The following is a 25,690-nucleotide window of genomic DNA, read 5'->3' as shown; positions in this document are numbered from 1 at the left end:
GATTACAGGTTTAAAAGTCAAGCAAAGTGGCATAAGGAGGCTGATAACTCTGAAACTTATGCAGCCCAGTCCAAAACGCAATGCTTTTAGAGTAAATACATTTTAAATTATAATTTACAGTACAATGTGGATTCAAGCGTGCTATTTCTATATTTATACATTTATCTTATTTAATCTTGTGTATGGATCCAGTGTACCAACTAGGAGAACAGCATATTCCATACTGATTTACAAGGCATAATTTAATATATATTTCAAATATTATTTTAGATTAGATTTATATTCTATCCTTGTGATGGGAACAATTGAATTAATAAAAAAAGGAAAGATTATTTGTTAGTCCTTTTATTTTTTAAGAGTCTGCAATTCAAAATAAGTGAATGTTTGCCAATTCAAGTTCATTCTGAATTTAAAGTAGAGACAAGATCATATTAATAATAATAAAATAAATAATTATAATAATAATACAAAATAATTGCCCTATACAACTTTTTTGTCCATTTGCCATTCTTTCTGTTTGCGAAGATTTCAGGATTGATTGTGATAACATATTACACCCCTTTTCTCTATTCAGGAACTGAGAACTCCTAACGTAACAGGCCAATGTGCAATATCAGAATTGCCTTCACAGAGTATCACACATTGCAATCCGCATACTCTTTAGCTCTTTGACACATCAATTTCTTTCTCAACTGGGAACAAAATGCTGCAACTTCTGCCTCTTCTTCACTGTAAGTGGGGTTCTCTGTACCCTGCCAGGGATGAAAATGTAAAATACTGTATGAGAATATATGAAATTAATTCAAGCTTCAGCTTTCTTATACATTTTACATACAGGGCCTTAACAGAAAGTGATGTGCGGTGATGTCAATGGCTGGGGAGGCACACATGTATAAAAACATAGTTTTTATATACAAACTCTAGAACATGACAGGGAGTATGATATGGGAGGGAGTATGACCTCCCCTGCCTACCCTGACTACACGTCCTTGGTAAGGGGTACCGTGTGGCCGCTGCCATCGCACAGAGCGTCCCTGGGCAGCACCGTTGCAGCCCCTTGGCCCCTGCATCTGGCTAGCAGGGTGGTATGCGTTTATGATGCCGGCGGTCGCTACGCCGACCGCCGGCATCTCCACTACAGAATCCCAGCGAGGGTTAATTAACTTATGCCGGGAGACCGGCACCCGGCATCCCGATCTAAGGGATGCTGGGCGCCGAGCGCGGACAGCCGCAGGGGGGGAGGGTTAGGTTTAGGAGGGGATTTACAGTTAGGCATCGCCACCGGAGGTTACCGTTAGGCTATGGGGAAGGAGGGTTAGGGTTAGGCACCCCCCGGGGGACTTATGTTTAGATGGCGGGGAAAGGGGGGGTTAGGTTTAGGCACTTAGAGGGGGGATTAGGGTTAGGCACAAGTGGGGGAGGTTAGGGTTAGGCACCCTAAAGGAGGGTTAGGGGGTAGATTAGGTTAGATAATACTTACCTTTCAGACGATCGGGATTTCTTTCCACCTCGGGCTGGCGCTGCCGGGATTTGAACCGCCGGTCATGCGGCCAGCAGTGTAACATATGTATTCCAGCAGGGTGCCTGAAACAGCACCCTGTAGCCAGTATCGGTGCTGCAGTGCCAGCTTCTTTCAGACGCTCCAGCCACCCACCCTGCAGCCTGTACAACTGAGTGTTCTGCACTGCTCCGGGCATGGCGCTCCCACCCACACACACCCTGGGATGCAGCCTTATGACTATATGCGCTCAGGGGGAGGGGGCGGGAGCAGCACAGGGCACACTGGAGCCCTGGTACGGGGAAGCATACATATACATATTACGCATAAATATTTTGATTAATGTTACCTACAGGTAAGACATATTTTATTGTTGTGTGACCAATTTCACTCATTTTGTGGTTTTTGAGAATATGAAACACTTCATATATTATATATAAAATAAAAAATACATATTCATAGTACACAATAAAAACTACATTTTAAGCTTGGTCTGTTCACACTTCCTCTATCAGTGGTTTTTAAAACTTCATTAACCAATCATTTCTTATGTCCATTTAATGAATGATAGGAAATTATTAGTTAGTGGAGGTTTAAAACCCACTGCTGGAAGGGGTAAATACCGTTATTAGACATAGTTCTGTGATTCCCAAGAACTGCAACTGTTTATTGATTGTTCCACACATTGAGACAACTCTGTTAACACTGTTTAATAACCAATGTCATTGTGACTATCATCCTGGCGACAGGGGGCCACAAGAAGGACACATGTACTGGGCCCGAGCCTCCGCAGAACCCTGACAACTCAATGGCCCGTCACCACACAGACCGTAGGCTGCTGAATGGCTATAGTGATCTCGCTACCTTTATGTTGTAGTATCTTGCTGCAAATGCCATGGAACTAAAGGTGTCACAAGATGAGATAATCGGTCTCGCAAGACGTTCGCTGCAGCCCATATGGGACACATGGAGTAGCCACTTGCCCCCGTCTAAGGTAAGTGAACATGTTTATGGGGGCATTTTAGCAACTGAAGGCACTAGTAGTGGGGCATTTTAGGAAATGGGGACAATACTGTGGAGCATTTTCAGAAGTGGGGACAGCTACTGTAGGGCATTTTAGGTACCTGGCCACTACTGTGGGGCATTTTTCTGTACCTACCAGGGAAGGATGGGTTGGGGTTATAAATAACATAAGTGTACTGGGACCCAAGTTTTCTGTTGCCAAGCCAGGTGATAATAGATTACTTTAGAGAATTATATTCCCCAGGTGGACAGTAGTCTTCTATAGAAGGATTTTTTTCTGGGAATGGGTATGAAATACCGCCGGCCGCATGGAGCAGAGTGCGACGCAGCGGAAGCCCTACAGCGCTGGAAATCCCGATCGTGGATAGCTAAGTATCCACTAACCTAACCCCCCTAACCCTAACCCTCCTTAGGGGTGCCTAACCCTAACTTCCCCCCCCCCCAAGTGCCTAGCCCTAATCCCCCCTCTAAGTGCCTAACCCTAACCACCCCCTTCCCCGCTACCTAAACCTAAGTCCCCCGAGGGGGGTGCCTAACCCTAAGTCCCTCCTGGGGGTGCCTAACCCTCCCTCCCCCTAGCCTAACCCTCTCGGGGGGGTGCCTAACCCTAAGTCCCCCCCCCGGGAACCCTAAACCTAACCCTCCCCCCCCGCGGCTGTCCGCTCGCGGCGCCCGGCATCACTACGATTGTGATGCCGGGCGCCGGTCTCCCGGCATCGGGGAAATGCGGGCGTCTACATCTAGACGCCCGCATTTGTCAGGCGTCTAGATAAGACAGTCGGGAAGCCGGCTGCCAGTATATAGGCAGTCGGCTTCCCGATTGCTTCCCTTTTATTGTTATCATCAATTTATAACACAGATTATATTGTGTGGGACCTTAAAGGCTTTGGATTCTTCCTATTGTATTTTTGCACATGCTATTTTTTATAGTTAAACATTATTATGTAATTTGAATATGAAAAATAAATATGTATTTTTATTAGATACATTGGTTTAAAAATATTTTTTTATAAGAAAATATAGTATTATTATAGCTATTCGTGACTTTTGAAGATGAAAGAACTGGTATTAGTTTCTTATTAGGAGCTGCATTCTTAAATTAGGTGATAAACTATACACAGCATTCAGGTTTGTAAAGTCATTGGGGTCAATCCAATTGATTGCGAAGGGTGCGAGTTGCCGTTGCCATGGCATTAAAACACTGGCAACAGCACATTATCTCGCACCCCTCACGACCCACTCAGAGCCCAAATTCGCATAATTTTGCTCAGAGCCAATGGGCCCATTGTTTAACATCTGAGTTATACGCACAGTGGATTAGAAGTTCCCTGTATATTTTTGTTTTCTATTGTTGCTTTAAAGGACCACTAATGATGAAAACTATCATTTCCAAATGTGAACCTTGAAGAAAATTATACCTCACAGTGTTAACTGACATCAAACTGTTATTTAGGCACCTTTTCATGATCATTAATGAATCCATTACAAATGCGGAAATGCTAGTAATAAGTTTCTCTGCTACTGAAGTATTAAGGATTGATTTTTGAATCGGCTCTCCCTGCATTGAAGCAATCTCAAAATAGTTAAGTATCCACAGACTCGCTGCAAGTTACACCCTTAATTATCAGGGACAAATCAGTAATGAATAGTCCTTGTAGCGACGTATTGCCTAAATACTCCATTACTTGCCGACTTTAGTTAACTACTCTCCGGGAGAAGCCTGGAGAGGAGATGCTGCTGATAGCTTCAGGAGGGAGGGGGAGAGGGGGGCAGGCTCTAGATGCCGAGTCAAGACTGAAGACTTCTGGACACCTAAGTCCTGGTGGCAAAGTGGCTCTTGCAAAAGAGCTTTTACTGGCCCCCTTGCTGTTTCCAGATCAAGTTCAGCAGAATTCTATAGCCAGCGGTGTAAAGCCAGAGCAGAGAGTCAAGAAAGGATCTGCCTCATGACAAATTGAGGAGCGGCACTGACGCCTGCATGGAAGGGCTGGTGCAGAGGTTGGTTCAGATTGTGTAAGGCCTCAATGGGGCACCACTTCTCAATTCTCCACTAGGCCACCAGGAATTGGTTCCACTTGTAGGCCTAAGCTTGAGCCATTTGTGAGCACTAGACCCAAACCACCTGCAGGCACTAGGCCCAAGATACCTGTGGGCAGTAGGCTCTAAATATAAAAATCAGCACTCGGTAGGTAGGTATTAGGCCCAAGACCACCATAGAGCATTAGGCCCTAAGAATAGTTATTTGTCCCACTGATAGATGGCACCAAGCCATGGCCCAGGTAATTCCAGGTGTTAGGTCCTTTGCACAATTACTTAATACGGGTGTCAAGGGGCTAACTGGTTTCCACACCAAATCACACCATCGTCCCCAATTTGCAAAAATAATCTGGCCACTTAGTGTTCAGTGTGTGGCTAGGTGGCGCTACCTAACACTCTTTGCCCTATTTGTATGTGTGTGCATGCGGCACAAAACACCTTGATAGAGGATGACCCTTCTCTGCGCAGCATGTCCTTGTATAAATTGGCACCTAATGGTTGGTTCCCCTAGTAAGGCCTCCATTAAAGGTCTGCTAGGGGTATAAATTGTGTATTTACTGTATTGTTGTGCTGCCATTGTGGGTTATATAGTAGTATAAAGTCATTAGTGCAAGGCCAGATACACCACACCCAGTCTGTGAGTTGTTACAACAGGGCTAGTTGTTGTAGGGACTATTTGATGCTGTTCAGTAGATAGGCTCAGGTGTATGGCATACCATAGAAGGGTAGTGTCAGGAGCTGTAGGACATGTGGGTGGGTTGTATTTTGTAATCCTAGAAACCTGCAGAGAATGTAGCCAACCTACTATCAAGGTGACAAGGTTATCGCGGTGAGCGCAACCTTGTTTGTCTGTGGTCCCAACTCTTTGATGGATGATTCCAATCAGTTGTATCCTGGTGCTTGGCTTAGCTAAGTCTTAGGCCAAAAGTGCCAATAATGACCTTCCTCTGATCCCAGTGGAGGTCATCAAGACTTAGCGTATCTGCCTTCCCTTGCAGGATCCGGAGATGGGGATATTTCTTCATCCTGTAGCTGTGTCCAACCTGTGTTCCAGGACTGTCACCAAATCGGCAGCCTGAAGATACAGCGGGTGGAGCAAGGTGCGACACATACACGACAGCAGGCTTGCACCACCTCCCATGCACCACTTGCACATTATATAGATGTTTCTTACATGGTGTCATAGGAATTGGTTACAAAATTGAACACAGATTAGATGTGGGGAACAAGGAACAGTTCTGAGTGAATTATGACACCTTCACAGTGAGCTTAATGTGTAAGGTTTATTGTCGTGTTCACTGTAGTGAATGGAAACAGAAGTGTCAGGTAGGCAGTAGAAAGACCAACAATAGATCACATTTCAAAAGATTAAGGGATCTATTTAAGATTTAAAAATCTTCAATAAAGGCGATTATTAAATGGTAAATGCAGCATTTTACACAAAAACTTTTTTTATTTATATATTTTATAATGCTGGGACATACATATGCTCAGGGCCGGATTAAGGGGGGGGCGACAGGGGCGGTCGTCCCTGGGCCCCTACACACGGAGGGGCCCCCACTAGCAGCGGTGTGCTGTCTGCACCTGCCGCTAGTGTCCCTTCCGCTAGTGTAGTGTAGACCGCGCAGTAAGCACGGCCACACTACACAATGACATACACACAGCCGCCGGCGGCAGCTGTGTGTATGTTACAGCAGCCAATGAGAGTCACACAGACTCATTGGCTGCTGCACAACGGAGGGAGCCGGCTGGAGCTCACTCATGTGCTCCGCCTTCCGACTGCCCCCGCAGCGTGTGATGGGAGAGACGTCATGACGCTGATGTCTATCCAATATTGAAGGAGAACAGCCGGGACCCGGAGCTGACTGCGGCGATCGCGTCAGGAGCGGCGATTCAGGTAAGTTGTGATTTTATTTTTGTGTGTGTGTGTAAGGGGGCCGCTACAGAGGGCACTGCATAGGGGGGGGGCTGCTAGAGGGCACTGCATAGGGGGGGCTGCTACAGAGGGCACTGCATGGGGGGGTGCGCTTCATGGGGGCACTGGGGGGGCGCTACTAGGGTCAGTGCATAGGGGGACTACTACTGGGGGCACTACTACTGGGGGCAATGCATAGGGGGGATAACTACTTGGGGCACTATATAAGGGGCACTGCATTGGGGGGGACCACTACTGGGTCTGGGGGCACTATATAAGGGATACTACTGGGGGATTGTATAGGGGGACCACTACTGGGGGCATTATATAAGGGGCACTGCATAGGGCGGGAGCACTATTGGGTCTGGGGCACTATATAAGGACCACTACTGGGGGACTCTATAGGGGGACCACTACTGGGGCATTATATAAGGGGCACTGCACAGGGGGGGGACCACTACTGGGGGTTCCCCTATGCAGGTCTGGGGCACTATATAAGGACCACTACTGGGGGCATTATATAAGGGGCACTACTACTGGGGGCAATGCATAGGGGGGGATAACTACTTGGGGCACTATATAAGGGGCACTGCATTGGGGGGGACCACTACTGGGTCTGGGGGCACTATATAAGGGACACTACTGGGGGATTGTATAGGGGGACCACTACTGGGGGCATTATATAAGGGGCACTGCATAGGGCGGGAGCACTATTGGGTCTGGGGCACTATATAAGGACCACTACTGGGGGACTCTATAGGGGGACCACTACTGGGGCATTATATAAGGGGCACTGCACAGGGGGGGACCACTACTGGGGGTCCCCCTATGCAGGTCTGGGGCACTATATAAGGACCACTACTGGGGGCATTATATAAGGGGCACTGCATAGGGGGCCCACTACTGTCTGCACCGCATAAGGGGCATTACTACAGGTGGAACTGCATAGGGGGACTACTATAGTGGGCACTGCATATGGGGGACCATTACTGGGGGCACTGCATAAGGGGCACTGCTACTGGGGACACTGCATAAGGGGCACTACTACAGAGGGCATTGCAAGAGGGGCGCTACTACTGAGGTGAATACAAAGAAAAAAAATGTTCCTAGGGTGACGAGAAACTGTGGTATATAGGGGCCCCCACAAGTTTGTTGCCCAGGGGCCCTCACAGACCTTAATCCGGCCCTGCATATGCTGTATGTATCAGTGCAGATAGAGGCTCCAACCGGTATCTACAATACAGCGGCATGCTACTCCATTACAGTTTTCTCATACAATATATTTTCCCTATTGGAAATATTACGTATCACATAATACACTATATTATTGGTTGATATTATTGCTCTTACATTTGAAATAATTTTGATTTAAAGTTATATTTTATTAGACATATCTCTTTTCAAGTTTGCCCACACATACAGTCCTTTCTTTCCTCCTTCCCTTTTGAAATGCTGGAACAGACCAAGCACTAATGGTCTGTCCTGGGGACTCTTTATCACTGCAGAGCTGACGTTTTTCACCTTTGTGATATACGTCACTGGCATTACTACGCATGTCACTCCTGATCACTGCGTATGTGTGACTCACCTCTCGGTGACATCAGAAGCAAGATGGGGGTGGAGACAAACAGGCAATCTAAGAGGATTATGGGAGAGAGCAGGAAGATATCATTCTCTTCCCTGCTTGTCTCCGTAATGCCGGCAGGTGACTAACAATAGTGTCGCAAAGCAATACTATTGTATCTTTTTTTAAATTGCAGAAGTGTTCATTTAAATAGCATAGTTCCCATATCTCTGATTTAGATGGAGCAGTCTCAAGTTAAGTTTATACCTGGAAATGTTGTACACTGGAAGGGCTATATTTTTCAGTAAAATTTATATTTTTCTGCATGCTAGACAACAATTTTACCATCTGATATTATTCTCTATGTGATATTAATTGCATAGTTGCCTAATTTTGTAGTTTCCTACTAAGCCCGGAGAGGAGATGCAGGTGTGCGGTGATGGGGGCAGGTCTGGACTATTGGTGTCAATAGGCCCCACCCTCATTGCAAATTGATGAGACTCGCGCATAATTGAATAAAATTGTCAAAATTATGTGATTATCATAGAATTGCGTCACTAGGTCCCGTCCCCTTCTCATGGACAGCGGGTTCCCGGTATCATTCTGCCCACTTCACTAGGAAGTGGGCCGGTTGCGGGAGGAGTACCTAACTTTCCAGGGGTACGTAGGAGTACCTGAAAAGTCAGAAGCCTCTCGCACACAAAAAAACACTGAAATAGCACTAAATATAATAAACAGCCAGGACTGACAGTTGCTGCCATTTTAACCCTTTGGGCTTGTGTATGGGAGTGAGATTGGTAGTATATTCCTTCCATCTCCGACCCAGCACTGAGAGATGTAATAAGATTTTCAGGTGATCGGCTTACCTTGATGCAAGCAGCTTCTGCTGCTTTCCAGGTCTCTAAGGTGCTGTGTATCAGGTTCTGAGCATTTTTCAGTAGCACCTCCTCGGCAGAGTAATCACCACATCCCGTAGCTGCTTTTACACTATAAATGATTGTGAGGAGTATTAAAACAATGCACACAATGAGCAGGTAAGAAGACTGAAATACACAAATATTCAGGCATTTCTTGAATTTGGGACTGAATCAGAGATGGACGCTGATATAGATTTGTATGCAGTGGCTATGCGAAAAGATGCAAATGTCGCAGCCGCCGGGATTTGTATTGATGCCCACCGGCGGCTTCGCAAATCCAAATGACTGCTTACAAAGACGCAGCATAGGACGCAGATCAGTAGATAATCAACCTTCTGAGTAACCATGTGCTCACGCTACATGGGAACTGAGACATCGGAGCCATTTTGACTCCGTAGAGGATTGCAGTTGCAAGCAGAGACACACCCCGAATACGGTTGCGACACACCTGCGTTTGGGTCACCACCTCCCCGTTGCGCGCACAAATGGTCCATGCCTGTTAATCACTTAAGCAAATAATCCTCATGCGAGCAACATCGGTATTGATATTTGATGCATATGCAGTGCGACTCAGATGCACAATCACTCAACTGCGTATACATCGGATTCGCGTTCATCTCTAAATCAGACTCTTTGATTGGTTTCTGTCATAGAACACACATTAAAAATGAGCAATATCAGGTAAGTCAGAGATGCCAATTTGAGAACTTTTAGACAGACAGATGGGTTATGCGAGATAATTTCATACCTTAAGTCGTACACCCTTAGGACCTGATGCAGAGTTGAGAACATGAATGCTCCCGCATTACTGAACGTGCACAGAAATAAATGCCCATAATCACCCATATGCAGAGCTGTGCCCATCTTATGGTGTGTCTGTGCCTTATTTATGCGCTTGGTTTGCTACTCATCAGTGCACCCCTGCACCAGCCTATACTTCTTGCAAATGATATGCCCGGACATTACGTCTAACCTTGCAAAGCTCGCAGCTGGGTCAACATGTACTCACTGAACTTTGCCTACGTGAGAACAACCCCTTACAGCCCGGTTAGGCCTCATTAGTCTTAAGGGGAAATGCAATCGAAAAGCGCACAACTCTGTATCGCCTGTATTTACATTAGGGATGAGCGGGTTCGGATTTCCGAAATCCGAACCCCCCCAATCCGAGCCGGGAACAGAGTCCGGCTCGAGTATTCCCGCCTAGCTATGATCTGACATCGAGGCAAAATGTCATCATCCCACTGTCGGATTCTCGTGGGTTTTGGATTCTATAAAGGTCCCATGATTGCCACCACACTGTGGAGTGTGCAGAGTTAGGAGGGAGCTGGGAGCTCAGTGTTGTGTGTTAAACTTAGACTAGTTATAAAAATAATAAATAATAAAGTACTCCTGGCTGGCTGCTGTGAAGAGGGAGGGAGCTGTTGCAGATGCTGACCATAGGGGCTGGCTGGCTACTGTTGTCCATATACAATACATAGGGGCTGGCTGGCTACTGTTGACCTTGTCCATATAGGGGCTGGCTGTTGCCCTGTCCATGGGGGCTGGCTGGCTGTAGTGCTGTGTTGTCCAGGGGGTGCTCTGTCCTTCAGGGGTGCTCTCTTCACCCACCCCCAGTGTGAAAAGCTGGGCTGGCTGGCTACTGTTGTCCATATATACATAGGGGCTGGCTGGTTACTGTTGCCCTTGTCCATATATTGGCTGACTGTTGTCCTGTTCATAGGGGCTGGCTGGCTGGCTGTAGTGCTGTGTTGTCCAAGGGGTGCCCTGTCTGCTGTAGGGGTACACTCATACAAATAATTTTTACAGGTGCTGCCCTGTCTGCTGTAGGGGTACGCTAATACAAATAATTTTTACAGGGGCTGCCCTGTCTGCTGTAGGGGTACGCTCATACAAATCTTTTTTACAGGGGCTGTCCGGTGGGTTGTACACTGCCCTTCATCAAACTAATTTTTACAGGAGTTGTATGCTGCCCTTCATCAAACTAATTTCTACAGGGGCTGTCCTGTTGGTTGTACGCTGCCCTTCATCAAAGTCATTTTTATTAGGGGCTGTCCTGTGGGTTGTACGCTGCCCTTCATCAAACTAATTTTTACAGGGGCTGTCCTGTGGGTTGTACGCTACCCTTCATCAAACTAATTTTTACAGGGGCTGTCCGGTGGGTTGTACGCTGCCCTTCATCAAACTAATTTTTACAGGGGTTGTACGCTGCCCTTCATCAAACTAATTTTTACAGGGGCTTTCCTGTGGGTTGTACGCTGCTCTTAATCAAAGTCATTTTTACAGGGGCTGTCCTGTGGGTTGTACGCTGCCCTTCATCAAAATAATTTCTACAGGGGCTGTCCTGGACAAAAGTCCATGAAAGATGATGTTTGTTCATAAAAGATTATGTTTTGCCTCTTTCTGAGACCCGATTTATGGCAAGAAAAATCCGAACTTGGCAGGAAAATCCGAACTAATACGAGCCTGCACATCCCTAGTCTCTGCTTTGATAAGGATGAGATCTATGGCTTCTACTGGATCGGTGGCTGGAAGAGGAATCATATCTGTGTGGGGGAGAATGATCGGATCCGTGACTGTATCGACTTTGGTGAGGCGAATAATGTGACGGCGAGTAACTGGGTTAGGCCATCATTGCTGTGCTGGATCCATGAGGGGTTTCCGACCTATAGAAGTTATTCATCATTGCTTGTCTTTGAAGATTGTCCGGAGAAGAGTAAGATCTTTGATAGTTTGGAACAGGAGGTGAAAGTTCTGAATATTTTGTGATCTCCCCATTGCCATCATGCCTGCAGTCATGTGTTGATGGACTGTTTCCAGTAAAACTGACATTTCCTTGTGGTGAGTAGGCTGCGCTATTTGCTTCTGCGGAGCCATGGCTGCTTCCTGATCTGAACTGAATTTTCAGCGGCCTCCCAAAGAGTTTGATTCCATTTAACAAACTCATTCCATAGGGAACAGACTCCTCATGTTTGAAATTGACAAAAGCAAATAGTTTCGACTTTCCATCCTTGTCCTTTGGAATTTTAACGTTAATTGCAGGACCAGCCTGCAGAAACAGCTCGAACAGGATCTCCTCGGTGGCCCTGGGATATAAGTTCCCCACGAACAGCGTCCTATCGGCCTCGGCGGCGCCCATCTCTCTCCTGAGTCCCGTCCTGTGTGCCCAGCAGCAGCAGTCGATGAGTGACGTGATAAGTCACCGCGCAGCGCCTTTTGGGGCCTAGTTTTTCAAACTGCCACCCTGTCTGTTTTTGTGCCGCCCACTTGTGTCGCTTAGAATAGTCATCCAGCTACCTTGGTGCAACCTTTTGGCCTAAAAACAATATTGTGAGGTGTGAGGTAGACTGGAAATTAGTGGAAATGAATGTAATTGAAGTTAATAATAGCGTAGGAACAAAAAAAAAACTAATTCTGTGATTTTAGCTGTTTTTATGCTTTTTTCCAAAAAAATGCAGATACAAAACACAAAACCCGGAAGGGTGGTTTTGGCAAAACCAATCCAGATCCAAAACACGAAGAAAGATCCAGATCCAAAACACAAAACACGAAAAGTGGCTGGTGCACACCCCTAATTTACGTATTTTCAGTTCTGTAGCATGCGCAGTGTGAATAGATTCAAGATACACTCTATAAACAGGTGCACACCAAACTCTACATTACATCCTTAGAATTCACAGGTACTACTGTGTCTATTAACTTCTAGCAATTTTTCTTTTAACATATTTCAATTAGTTGCTCTTGGATACAGCACAGGCCTGCTGGGGCCATTTGTCATACCAAAGGATAATAACACTGCTCATTCATTGTAAAGACTGAATCATTATATAATATCGCTGGCCGCATGGTTCTAATCCCGACAGCGGCAGCCCGGTAGGGGTGAAGATCCCGATCGTTATTTAAGGTAAGCACTGTATCACTAACCTTACTCCCCCCCCCTAACCCTCCCTTAGAGGTGCCTAACCCTAACCTTCCCCCCAAATGCCTAACCCTAACCCCCCCCATTCCCCGCAGCCTAACCCTAAGTTTCCCGAGGGAGTGCCTAATCCTAACCTCCAGTCGGGAGTGCCTAACCCTAACCCACCTTTCCCCTAGCCTAACCCTAACCCTCCTGGGGGGTGTCTAAACCTGTCCCCCCAGGAGCTCTAGAACCTAACCCTCGCACCCTACCCGTGGCTGTCCGCGCCCGGTACTTGGCTTACCTTTGGGCTCCCGGGATAATGACAGGCATCGGGATTTCGACGCCAGCCATTAGTACCTTGCCGGGATTAGACAGTCGGGAAGACGGCGGTCGGCATTTCAACCATCGGCTTCCTGACTGCATCACGTAAAGACACGGCTGGAAAGTACAAAATAAGACAGAAAGGTAAGGCAATGTACTTGGTGAAAATGCAAAAACACATGCACAATGTCTATAAACTCTTATGATATGAAAGCATCTCTATATGCAGTCAACAAAGGAGAACATACTGGGGGAGACGTACAGTATCAAGCCTTGGAGAGTAATAAAGTGGAGATCAGCTTCTGTCATTTATGTAGTGCAGGGCCTGATTCAGAACTGTACTGTACGCTAATGCCGTCGCTGCTGTGTCTTTGTAAGCAGCTGCGATTTATTTATTTATTAACAGTTTCTTATATAGCGCAGCATATTCCATTGTGCTTTACAATTGGAAACATAAATAGAACAAAACTGGGTAGTAACACACAGATACATAGGTAGGAAGGCCCTGCTCGTAAGCTTACAATCTATAGGGAAATAGGCATTGATACACAAGGATAGGTGCTATATATTGCAATTTTGGTCCAGCCAGAATGGAGAGTTTCTTGGTGGGCTGCATGATCCAGTCCCACAGGAATGTTGGCCAAATATCAGGAGGATGTGAAAGAAAGACAATGTGTGAGGTTATGTGTGGACTGTGAAAGGGAATGTAATTAGATATGGAAGCTATGAAGGTTATGTGGGCGGTTCTGGAATCTGATAAGCTTGCCTGAAGAGGTGAGTTTTCAGGGAACGCTTGAAGGATTGGAGACTAGAAGAAAGTCTTATTGTGCATGGTAAGGCATTCCATAGAGTGGGTGCAGCCCAAAGAAAGTCCTGTAACCATGAGTGGGAGCAAGTAATGCGTGGGGATGAGAGACTCAGATCTTGTGCTGAGCGGAGAGGTTGGGTTGGGAGATATTTTGAAATGAGTGAAGAGATGTATGTTGGTGTGGTTTGGTTAATAGCCTTATGTGTAAGTAAAAGTATTTTATATTGAATACGGTAGAAAACCGGCAGCCAATGGAGGGACTGACAGAGTGGTGCAGCAGACGATGAACGTTTGGCAAAGAAGATAAGCCTCGCAGCTGCATTCATGATGGATTGTAATGGCGATAGCCTGTTTTTGGGAAGGCCAGTAAGGAGACTAAATAGTCAATACGGGAAATAATGAGTGCATGGATTAGAGTTTTAGCAGTGTCTTGTGTGAGATATGGTCGAATTTTGGATATGATTTTTAGATGTATGTAACATGATTTTGAGACAGATTGAATGTGGGAAACAAAGGACAGTTCAGAGTCAAGTATAACACCTAGGTAGCGAGCTTGTGGGGCAGGGTGGATTGTCGAGTTATCAACAGAGATTGAGAGATCAGGTTGGTAACTGTTATTGGCTGGTGGAAATATAATTAATTCTGTTTTAGAAATATTAAGTTTCTGGTGGCGAGATGACATCCAAGATGAAATGGCAGAAAGACATTCAGTGACACGGACCAATACAGATGGTGATAAATCTGGGGAGGATAGGTAGATTTGAGTATCATCTGCATACAGATGGTATTGAAATTCAAAAGAGCGGATTAGTTTGCCAAGAGAGGAGGTATAGATTGAGAATAGCAGAGGACCTAAGACAGAGCCTTGCAGTACTCAACTGATAGAGGTAGCGAAGAGGAGGCAGAATCAGAAAAACGAACAGTAAAAGAGCGATCAGATATGTAGGAAGAGAACCAAGAAAGAGCGATGCGGAAATATATCATTTTGCAGCCACCAGTGATGTAATACACCATCTGTTCACATTTGCAACTTGTCTTATGGGGAAATGCAGGAATTTGCAGATATTCAAACATTTCCTTCAGCCAATGGGAACAATTAGGAAAACCTGGAGCATTTCTTTCTGAATACGGCAATATGCAACAATTTATTTCAGATTTGTTGCATAATGTTAATGAAATAAATAAAAAGTCATTTAGAGCCTTTTCAGGGGTCTTCTATGGTTTGCAGTAGTGTAAAGATTCCTTCTCTCCAGAAAAGGACTTGATTTTGCTAAGAGCCTCAGAGATACAATAGATCTGTTCCATTGGGGATGTGGTGATAGTGTCGACATTTACAATATCCACATTCACAATGTTGATATTTATTACATCGACCTAGTTAAGATGGTGACATTGGAAATGTCGTTATGTGCAGAATGTCGACATGTGAAGTCAACATACTGTATGCCGACATTTCTACACGGACTGGCAGCAGAGGGTTGATCATGTCTAGTGTGTACCAACCGCGCTAGCGATGGGACCCAGCGAGGTGCCACCATCGGCAAGTGTGTACACACTTGCCTACGCTGGCAACAATGGAATGACAGCGGGGGCCATGCTGCATTCGGCCAACATGGCCCTCGCTACCAATGTCCCCCGTCGGACCTGGGCGATGTTGCTGACGATGCATGGGAGCGTGCATCGTCAGCGTCATAGTGGGTACACACTAGACGATGTGCTCAATGTGTCGTACAGTGTGTACCCAGCATTAGGGTTAGACCGAGGGAGGGGAGATAAGGGTTAGGCACTAGGGGGTGCATTAGGGATTAGTTTTAGTGATACTCACAGCAGGAAGTCAGCTGACCATCGGATTCCGGAAGATAACGCTGGAGCCGCCGTACCAGGTCACCACTAGACCAACAGGGACGTTTTGTTGGCATCCTAATCATGTCAACATTTCATCACTGTAGACATCATGAATGTTGATGTGGTCAATGCCGACATGCCAAGCATGTCAACATTATAACTATGTCGAAATGATAAATGTAGACAAAATATACCACACCCTTCCATTGTTCTATTGTTATTTTGGGAGGCATTTTACACCTAGTTGCATTTCTGCAGGAAAGTGCATTTCTGGTGCCAGTCAACCTAAAGCTGTAAACATATATGTGACTTTTTTAATAAATATGATAAGTGGCAGCTCCAGGGGTGGGTCTGCAACTCAGTCCAAAATTTAAATAGGGAGCCACACTAACTGCCCTTATAAACGCTGCAAACATCACCGGCCTGGACTCACTGGCAGTTGTTGTGGCTCCCCTATTGGAATTTTGGACTAAGCTGCAGCCCCACCCCTGGAGCCGCCACTGAATATGATTGTTAATATGGTGATTCATTTAAGCCATAAATGAGCAATATGTTATGAGAAAGGTGATAGACGGCATTAAATATATATTACATATGTATGGTGGAGGTTAAACCTCTAGGCTAGGGTCAGGGTACATTTAGGAAATGGTTTGTGTAGTATTGTTTGTTATACATTGTGCTTTAGGTCATCAGAGCTGGGGGGAGGGATGTGTTATGGGCGGATCTTGACTGTCCATATTATTATCATCCCCTGTGCTTGGTGGTCTCTTGATACTTTTATTCCCATCTTTTCTCCCTTTTACATGCTTTTGTTGTTTGTTTCTATGCAGGAAGAATGGTAGCAGTAGCTGTCTTAAAGTAGGTCGTCAGGTGCTCTCGCTACAAATACATGGGTTAGGTGGATTCTACACTACAGGGGTCAGTGGCACCACTCGTTCAGGTGGAGGGGAGTTTGGATACCTTCAGTCAGAGTATGCCAAACCAGTCCTCAAGGATCCCCTAACAGCATGTTTTCCAGACCACCTGTGGATCTGTAGAATGTGTCAGTAGGAATGAAAACACTGAGGGGTCTATTTACTAAGCTGTGTTAGTAGATAAAGTGAACGGTGATAAGGTACCAGCCAATCAGCTCCTAACTGCCATTTTTCAAACACAGCCTGTGACATGGCAGTTAGGAGCCGATTGGCTGGTACCTTATCACCGTTCACTTTATCTCCTAACACAGCTTAGTAAATAAAAGATTCAAGATACACTCTATAAACAGGTGCACACCCAACTCTACATTACATGCTTAGAATGCACAGGTACTACTGTGTCTATTAACTTCTAGCAATTTTTCTTTTAACATATTTCAATTAGTTGCTCTTGGATACAGCACAGGCCGCTGGGACCTATGCAGCCATTTGTCATACCAAAGGATAATAACACTGCTCATTCATTGTAAAGACTGAATCATTATATAATATCGCTGGCCGCATGGTTCTAATCTCGGCAGCGGCAGCCCGGTAGGGGTGAAGATCCCGATCGTTATTTAAGGTATTTAAGATTGTGTATCATTCACAATCTCTTAAAATGTGACAATTAGTAACTTAGTAATGACCACAGCTGTGCACCAGCTTTGTGGTCTGGAAAATGTGAACTGTTAGGTGATCTTGAGGGCCGGGTCGGTCATTCCTGCCTTAAGTTGTGGTGATGACCTGGTAGTTGGACCTCATCTAGACATCGAGTTGACAGTGATGAGCTAACAGTTGGCGCCTATCTAGGCCTTGTTGGTTTCAAGTTATAGACCGGCAGTTGGCCACTATTTTAATTTAGTTTGTTTGAGCAGGCAGTGTTGCTGCATTGTAGGACCATTGTTTTTTCACCACAATACCTTTTTCCCCTTTTTACTCAACAAAAGCTGACCCTTTTCCCTACCTATATTTATTTCTTTATTTTAGATAAGTTTATTTTGGATAAGTTTATTATAATTTGCTCTTTGCATAAATGTATCCTGACAGCTGATAGAGACTTTAATCCAAACGAATTGCACTAAGCGGACAAGTAGGTATTGTTGCATACATAAATATGTGGGGGTCAACATTGTTGCTGTTCAGAAATGACCTTTAATGATAGAATAATTAATTACACCACAGAGGGCAACATCTCAGCTCTAATGTACAGTACTGGTCACTTTTACGTCATGCAGTCAGGAAGCCGACGGTCGAAATGCCGACCACCGGCTTCCTGAATGTGAAATCCACGACTAATGATAGGCATCTAAATACTGATGCCTATCATTATCCCCACACCGAAATCCCTGTGCCAGCATACCGAATGAAGGTAAGCCAGGCGTCGGAACCTCTTAGCCGCGGGGGGAAGGGCATTAGGTTTAGGGACCCCCGGGAGGACTTAGGGTTAGGGACCCACCCCCAGGAGGGTTAGGGTCAGGCTAGGGGAAGGGGGGTTAGGGTCAGGCACCACCGGGGGGGGGAGGTTAGGGCTAGGCACTCCCCCGGGAGGGTTAGGTTTAGGGTGCGGGGAGGGAAGGTTAGGTTTAGGCACCCCTGGGGGGAGGTTAGGGTTAGGCACTCTTAAGGGAGGGTTAGGGTTAATACTTACCTATGTCAGGATCTCCACCTGCCAGACTTACGGCATTGGTATTTCATCCGCCGGACTTAGGTCCGGCGGTATAAGACACCGACTCCACTTTTACAGCCAGTTCTATGTTTGCTGATTGTTTTTTTTGCTGCAGACTTTTTTCTTTGACAAAGATTACGATAAATGCTGTAGTATATTACCTGGAAACGATGTGGAGTTGGTTGCTAATCATTTGAATCTGTTCCATACCACATAGCAGCCCAGATGTGTTCCTCGTGTCTGTGCAGTTCTTGGCCATGATTCCAATAAACCTAACGAAGGTCTGTCCATGGGCAGCGATGCATTTAGCAGAGGCAATGAACTGCTCTGGAGTCTATATGGAAGATTACAAACAGCACGTAGAGCTCACATGAACACTGAGTCATTTTAGGGACATGCACTGCAAGCACATCACTTCAATCCATGCAGGTAAGTTGTATTGTATCTGGATGCATCGGTGCAAAGTTTTCTACACAGTTACCACAAATGTCTCCTATTTTGTCTTGAAAGGAATAAACATATTATGGCGCACTGGTTTAATTTCAATTTGGCTCAGCATTGATCTTTATAACCAGATGATAGCTTTAAAAAAAATCAGATTACGTTTTTAAAAGTATAAGCAGGTTTCTACAATTTTATGATGGCCACCCACAGTGGAGTACCAAGATAGTTTTGGGACTTGAGCAGACAGGGGACAGTGTGACTCTACAGGGCTATCCTCAAACTGCACATGCAGATTATTAGGATGTGACCACTTGGACCTCCACACTCCATATGCTGCGATCACAGCTTTGGTGCATAGTTTGGGAGAATGATGTAACTCAGATTGGGAAAGGATAGGTAGATGGGACCGAAGTAATCCATCCACCCACTAATATCCACCAAGCCTACCTCGCCTTGCACTGTCACGAGTGATAATCACCAGACATATGATTACACCTCCTCCACAAAATCAGTTGCTGGTTTATTCCTAGCAGTATCACTTCATATGTTACCAGTATATTCTTAGTAAGGTTTTGTTTCCATTATAAAGATCTATAATGTATTCCTTCCTATTACAAACTGACCAGTATAAAAAGATCACAGTGAACACAAGAGATCACACACTCCACCAGCTGATATCAAAGTGAATGATGTTATAGATATATGTGTGAATGGAGTGAATGAATGGAGACAGGTCATAGTACAGGGTCTTATTGCCTTTGTTGTAGATAACTGTGTTCATAATAATTATACAATAATTTGTTAAAATCAGCATTTAAATCTTAAATGTCAGATATGCTTGTAAGTTGTAAACGACTAATTAAATTAATATAACCTAAGTTTCATGTCACTAAGCTCTTATGATAAAATGTTGAAGTGAGACAAATTTAGCAAAGACAATAGAAAAAACTGTATGTATTAGAAGTTTATATTAGAAGTATATTCTTTGAACGGTATGTATGTGAAATGTAATGTTCCTTCTAGGTCTATGATTGCTAATCAGCTATGAATTTATTGTCACCATTGGTGTTTGAACACAAACATCATTCCCATTCATATATACAGTACTTGAATGGACCTAGATCACATTGCCATTCAGAGCTGAGAATTGTATTTCTGTTGATAATAAATAAGTTTTGCATTTATCTGATTGTGACATAAAGTCAGGTGCATAAATATTGGGACATTGACAGAATTTTCATATTTTGGCCTCTATTCACCACCACAATGGCTTTGAAATGAAACAAACAAGATGTGCTTTAACTGCAGACTTTCAGATTTAATTTGAGGGTAATTACATCCAAATCATGTGAACGGTGTAGGAATTACAACGGTTTCTATATGTGCCTCCCACTTTTTAAGGGGCCAAAAGTAATGGGACAAACTAAACAATCCTAAATCTAACTTTCACTTTTTAATACGTTGTTGCAAATCCTTTGCAGGCAATTAATGTCTTCATCAAGTGAAATGCATGGTCAATTGGATTCAGGTCAGGGGATTGACTTGGCCATTGCATAACATTCCACTTTTTAGTCTTAAAAAACTCTTTGGTTGCTTTTGCAGTATGCTTCGGGTCATCCATCTGCACTGTGAAGCGCCATCCAATGAGTTCTGAAGCATTTGACTGAATATGAGCATATAATATTGCCCGAAACACTTCAGAATTCATTCTGCTGCTTTTGTCAGCAGTCACATCATCAATAAATACAAGGGAACCAGTTCCATTGGCAGCCATACATGCCCACGCCATGACACTACCACCACCATGCTTCACTGATGAGATGGTATGTTTTGGATCATGAGCAGTTCCTTTCCTTCTCTTCTCTTCCCATCACTCTGGTACAAGTTGATCTTTGTCTCATCTGTCCATAGGATGTTGTTCCAGAACTGTAATGGCTTTTTTAGATGTTGTTTGGCAAACTCTAATCTGGTCTTCCTATTTTTGTGGCTCACCAATGGTTTACATCTTGTGGTGAACTCTCTATATTCACTCTTGTGAAGTCTTCTTTTGATTGTTGACTTTGACACGTATACACCTACCTCCTGGAGAGTGTTCTTGATTTGGCCAACTGTTGTGAAGGGGTTTTTCTTCACCAGGGAAATAATTCTTCTGTCATCCACCTGTCACGAACCTGTCTAGTTTTCACCTTTTGCCTGTAGACCTACCCCTGCCAACTGTCTCCATGGATTTGTATGTGCTCTGATCATGCTGCTGCAACACTTCTCCCTGCATTCCTTCCACAGTGATTATTTCACCTGGGTCCTTTCCTGTCTGTGAACACTGCTAGCCCTGATTGGAATTGCAGGTGTGGTTCTGATTCTCAGTACTGCAGAGATGAGTACTCCCTCTGCATGTTGTGCCTTCCACCACTCAGAATGCTACTGCCAGACCACCTGTCCATATCCACCAATTGCAGCCAGACCCAGGGTATATACATCCACCCCTGATAGCATTCTAGGCATGAACATCTCGTTACTTCCCGTGGTGTATGGTTCGTGCTGTTTCTGTATTCTAGTGTATCCCTAAAACCTGCTACAGCAACCCCTGGAGCAATCCAGAAAACCTGCTACAGCAACCCCTGGTGTGTCCAGAAAACCTGCTACAGCAACCCCCTGGTGCATCCAGAAAACCTGCTACAGCTATACCTGGCAATCCAGTATCCTGCTAGTCCCCAGGCCAGTGCAACTCGTGTGTTTCAGCATCAGCAAAGTGAGTTCCTGTGCTTCTGACCTTAGTCTTGTGTCCTGCTGCTTGCCCTACTCCTGGTTGGTCCCTGGCACCCTGCAAACCTGCACCATGTTACCCTGCCTTGCTTCCTGCTGTGGATCAACTCCTGCTCCTTCTACCTACCCACTCCCTCCCTCAACCTTAACTCCCAGACTTACCCATTTCTTCTTGAACCTGTTATTCCCAATTACCCAATCCAGCCTGCACCTGACTTCCAGCCTTTGTCACAGCATTTCCGGATTACCTTGTTTGTCCCTCATCTCAGCATTACCTGATTTCCCTTCAGCCATTGTCACGTTATTCCAGTCCAGAGTCAAGTTCCAAGTTCTTCAGTTCAATCCATGTAATTCCAGTCCAGAGTCAAGTTCCAAGTTCTTCAGTTCAATCCACGTTATTCCAGTCCAGAGTCAAGTTCCAAGTTCTTCAGTTCAATCCACGTTATTCCAGTCCAGAGTCAAGTTCCAAGTTCTTCAGTTCAATCCACGTTATTCCAGTCCAGAGTCAAGTTCCAAGTTCTTCAGTTCTATCCACGTTATTCCAGTCCAGAGTCAAAGCCCAAGTTTTCCAGTTCAACTCAGCAAGTCTTCCTGCCGGTTCCGGTCCGGTTCCTCTCAAGTTTCTACTGGTTCTAAGTTCCTGTCATTTATCACCAAAGGCGGTTCTCACTGCCACATAAGTCTTGCAATAGAGCTATTCATCTCATCTGTGGTTCCAGTCATGCCGGTCTCCGTTGAATACCGCTCATCACCTGAGACAGGTAACTCACAAACACCAAAAGTGACACCACCACAGTTGTTTTCCGTGGTCCTCCGGGTCTTTTGGTGTTGCTGAGCTCTCGAGTGCGTTCTTTCTTTTTAAGAATGTTCCAAACAGTTGATTTGGCCACACCTAATGTTTTTGCTATCTCTCTGATGGGTTTGTTTTGATTTTCAGCCTAATGATGGCTTGCTTCACTGATAGTGACAGCTCTTTGGATCTCCATATTGAGAGTCGACAGCAACTGATTCCAAATGCAAATGTCACACCTAGAATCAACTCCAGACCTTTTACCTGCTTAATTGATAATGAAATAATGAGGGAATAGCCCACACCTGTCCATGAGATAGCTTTTGAGTTGATAGTCCCATTACTTTGGCCCCTTAAAAAGTGGGAGGCACATATAGAAACCGTTGTAATTCCTACACCGTTCACCTGATTTGGATGTAATTACCCTCAAATTAAATCTGAAAGTCTGCAGTTAAAGCACATCTTGTTTGTTTCATTTCAAAGCCATTGTGGTGGTGAATAGAGGCCAAAATATGAAAATTCTGTCAATGTCCCAATATTTATGCACCTGACTGTAAATAATTGTAAATTTCACATACACTAGAATAATATTCAACTTAATCACTCTGGGGTCCATTCATCATCCCTTCATTTCTACAAAAGCAGGCGAAAATTAATATTTTCACCAACTTTTGTAGAAATTATGTATCTGGGCTATTCATTCTAAAGGTAATGCAGGAGATATCAGTGAATATGTATCCACCACTGCCACTCGAAGCGAGTTGGATACTTAATTATCGGGGGCTGTCCGGGCCCCGATAATAAGCATGATGAATGGACCCCTTTAAAAGGACTATTGTAGATGAGCACAAAAATTTACTGAGATGTGAAAATTACACCCATCCAGCACAGAACATACAGTTTTTATTCTTATGGCCCAGAAGTTCAGTCATCAAAATCCATTCTCGATAATTTGGTGATAGCTAAGAGAGGAATACCTGTATTGGTCCTTTTCTATTTAGGTATTGTATCATATAAGACATTTGTGCTGCCATTTCTCTGGTGATTTTTACAACTGTATTAGTCTCACCCTCCCACGTCTCCACTTCTTCTGCTAGGAGACATTGAGCCACTCTGTGAGGCTGCCAGCAGACATCTTCAAGTGATGTGCAATTTACCTGGCAATATGCAAGAACACTAGATGAATCACCTGAAATATGCATTCCTTTTCAATTATGCATAAAAAAAAATATGGGCCACAACTCAAACCATAAAAATACAAATGATTATACTGAACACAATGTGTTTGTTTCAAAGTTTTCGACTTAGACACTGTTTTGAAAACCACCATCGATGCCTTTAGGTTTGTAAACCCCTATCCCGCTGCAAACCTGCCATAAATCTGCCATGGTTTTCAAACATTGCATTGATCCCTTCGATCTGTGTATGCATCTATATTTTAAAAATACCCGTCACCCCACGAGGTCCCATTCATTCTTATGGCAGAGTCTGCTATGGACTTGTCATTTACAACAGTACTGGAAACAGTTCTACAACATTTATAAGGGTTTTTGTTTTTTTTGGCAAGTATCAAGATGTCTACATGGACTGGAGAGTACTTTTGCCAAGGGATGAGTAAATAATAAAATAAATAAGGGGGTGTTTAAAATAAAGTATTACCCCATTCGGTGTGTGTGTTTTTTATTACAGCTGCCAGTGGGGACTGTCTGACTGGGCATGCTAGCACTTGTGGTTTTCCTAGTGCCAGCATGCCCTGGCAACCAGGGGCATATCAAGAGAGGAGAGGGCCAGTGTGCAGTTTCCATCCAGGGCCCCCTCCCCTCTCTCTGGTGGCCAGCAGCGCACTGAGCACAGTGCTGCGGCAGTAGACTGGGCACTAGTCTGTGCCCAGACTTTACTGCGCATGTGCAGGTCACTGGGAAAATGGCACGGCAGCCATTTTCCCGAAGATTTCTCTACTGCGCATGCGCAAAACGCAAGTTTTACAGCGCTGATACCGCCGACGTTGGACTCTAGGGAGGTAAGTATTAAAAATATGGGTGCAATGTGGTCCCTCCTGGACCCAGAAGCCCATGTGCCCCGCAGACCCTGCACCCATTATAGATATGCCCCTCCTGGCAGCCCTTAAAATTGAGCATGACAGGACTAGCTAGGACCTGTAGTGTCCTGTATTAAATATATTATTTACATAATATTATTAGCCCCACAACCAATGCACAGGGGTGTGATCAATAACCCTATTGTATTTGCTACCATGGCTGGGTATACCTTGGAGGGGGCTCACATGTTTTCTTTTCCAGCTCAAACCCCTAAGAAACCCAGCTCTGATGGCAGCTGGGCAATGTTGGAGGTATAGTGGTGGGGGACCCACACTGTTGGTCTCCCCTCTATGGGGGATGCAGTCAATATGCCAGCACATGGGATGCCGGTGCTCAGAATACCTGCGCCAGAATCCCAACACCTGTCATAATCCCGGTGCCGGCATCTCGACCGCCAGCATCCCGAAGGTAAGCAGCGGTATTAGGGGGAGGGTTAGGCACTAGGGGGAGGGTTAGGGTGCAGGGGGTTAGGTTTAGGCATTAGGTGGGAGGGTTAGGTTTAGGCAGCAGGGAAGGAGGGGTAGGGGAAGGGTTAGGATGCCTACCAACAGATGTCGGTATCCTAACCCTGTCGGGATGCCGGTGTCTGAATTTCGGGTTCCAAAGTGCCGGCATCCCGTACCCAACCCTTCTATGGCTCCCCACCCCAGGCTGGTATAGCCTAGTGCTGGTTAGTGGAAAATTTGGGGGACCCCACTCTCTTAATTCCCCCATTTTTTTCCACTACCAGCCTAGGCTTCAAGGTCTACGACTGTACATTAATTTGGGGGAGGTAACCCCCAAAATAAAAATACAATTTATATTTTGCATCTTTTATTAAGATCCTTAGTATCTGTGCAAGCTTTCTAAAGAGGCAGAGGTTGGTTATTTATGTTGGCAAGTTTGTTGTCGGCAGGTGTGCGGTGAATTCTATATATGAGGTTTTTATACTTATAATGCATTAAACATTGATGGTGTTTCGATAGTCAATTATAATGTGATGTGTGAATTTGCAGCAGGATTGAGAGGTTTTGACCTTAGTTAATCTTTGGGATGCAATCCTGCCAAACAAAGGCCACAAACCAACAAAAATAAATAAACCCACTGATTAGTAAATATACCCCCAAGAGTCCCAAAGCAAAAGATAGATGGTCCTTGCCACAGAAAAAG

General features: G+C 44.9%; 1 protein-coding gene and 1 pseudogene across 1 annotated transcript in view; both read right to left on the bottom strand.

Annotated features, from left to right (window-relative positions):
• Positions 1-345: 345 nt before the first annotated feature.
• LOC148518387 (uncharacterized) overlaps positions 346-25,690 on the bottom strand; it is a 54,257-nt gene continuing 28,912 nt past the window's right edge. Inside the window, exons 5-8 of the mRNA XM_088477449.1 lie at positions 23,420-23,599; positions 18,607-18,779; positions 8,904-9,024; positions 346-752 (exon numbers count right to left, since the gene is read on the bottom strand). Of these exons, the coding sequence (XP_088333575.1) occupies positions 636-752; positions 8,904-9,024; positions 18,607-18,779; positions 23,420-23,599 (591 nt within the window). The 3' untranslated portion in view covers positions 346-635. The remainder of the gene's footprint in view (positions 753-8,903; positions 9,025-18,606; positions 18,780-23,419; positions 23,600-25,690) is intronic.
• LOC148518388 (RNA-binding protein 7 pseudogene) lies at positions 11,428-12,090 on the bottom strand (annotated as a pseudogene).

The sequence above is a fragment of the Taudactylus pleione genome, unplaced genomic scaffold (assembly GCF_031769625.1).
Source record: "Taudactylus pleione unplaced genomic scaffold, aTauple2 ptg000201l, whole genome shotgun sequence".
NCBI classification, from domain to species: Eukaryota; Metazoa; Chordata; class Amphibia; order Anura; family Myobatrachidae; genus Taudactylus; species Taudactylus pleione.
This window is presented reverse-complemented; position numbering and strand designations above follow the sequence as displayed.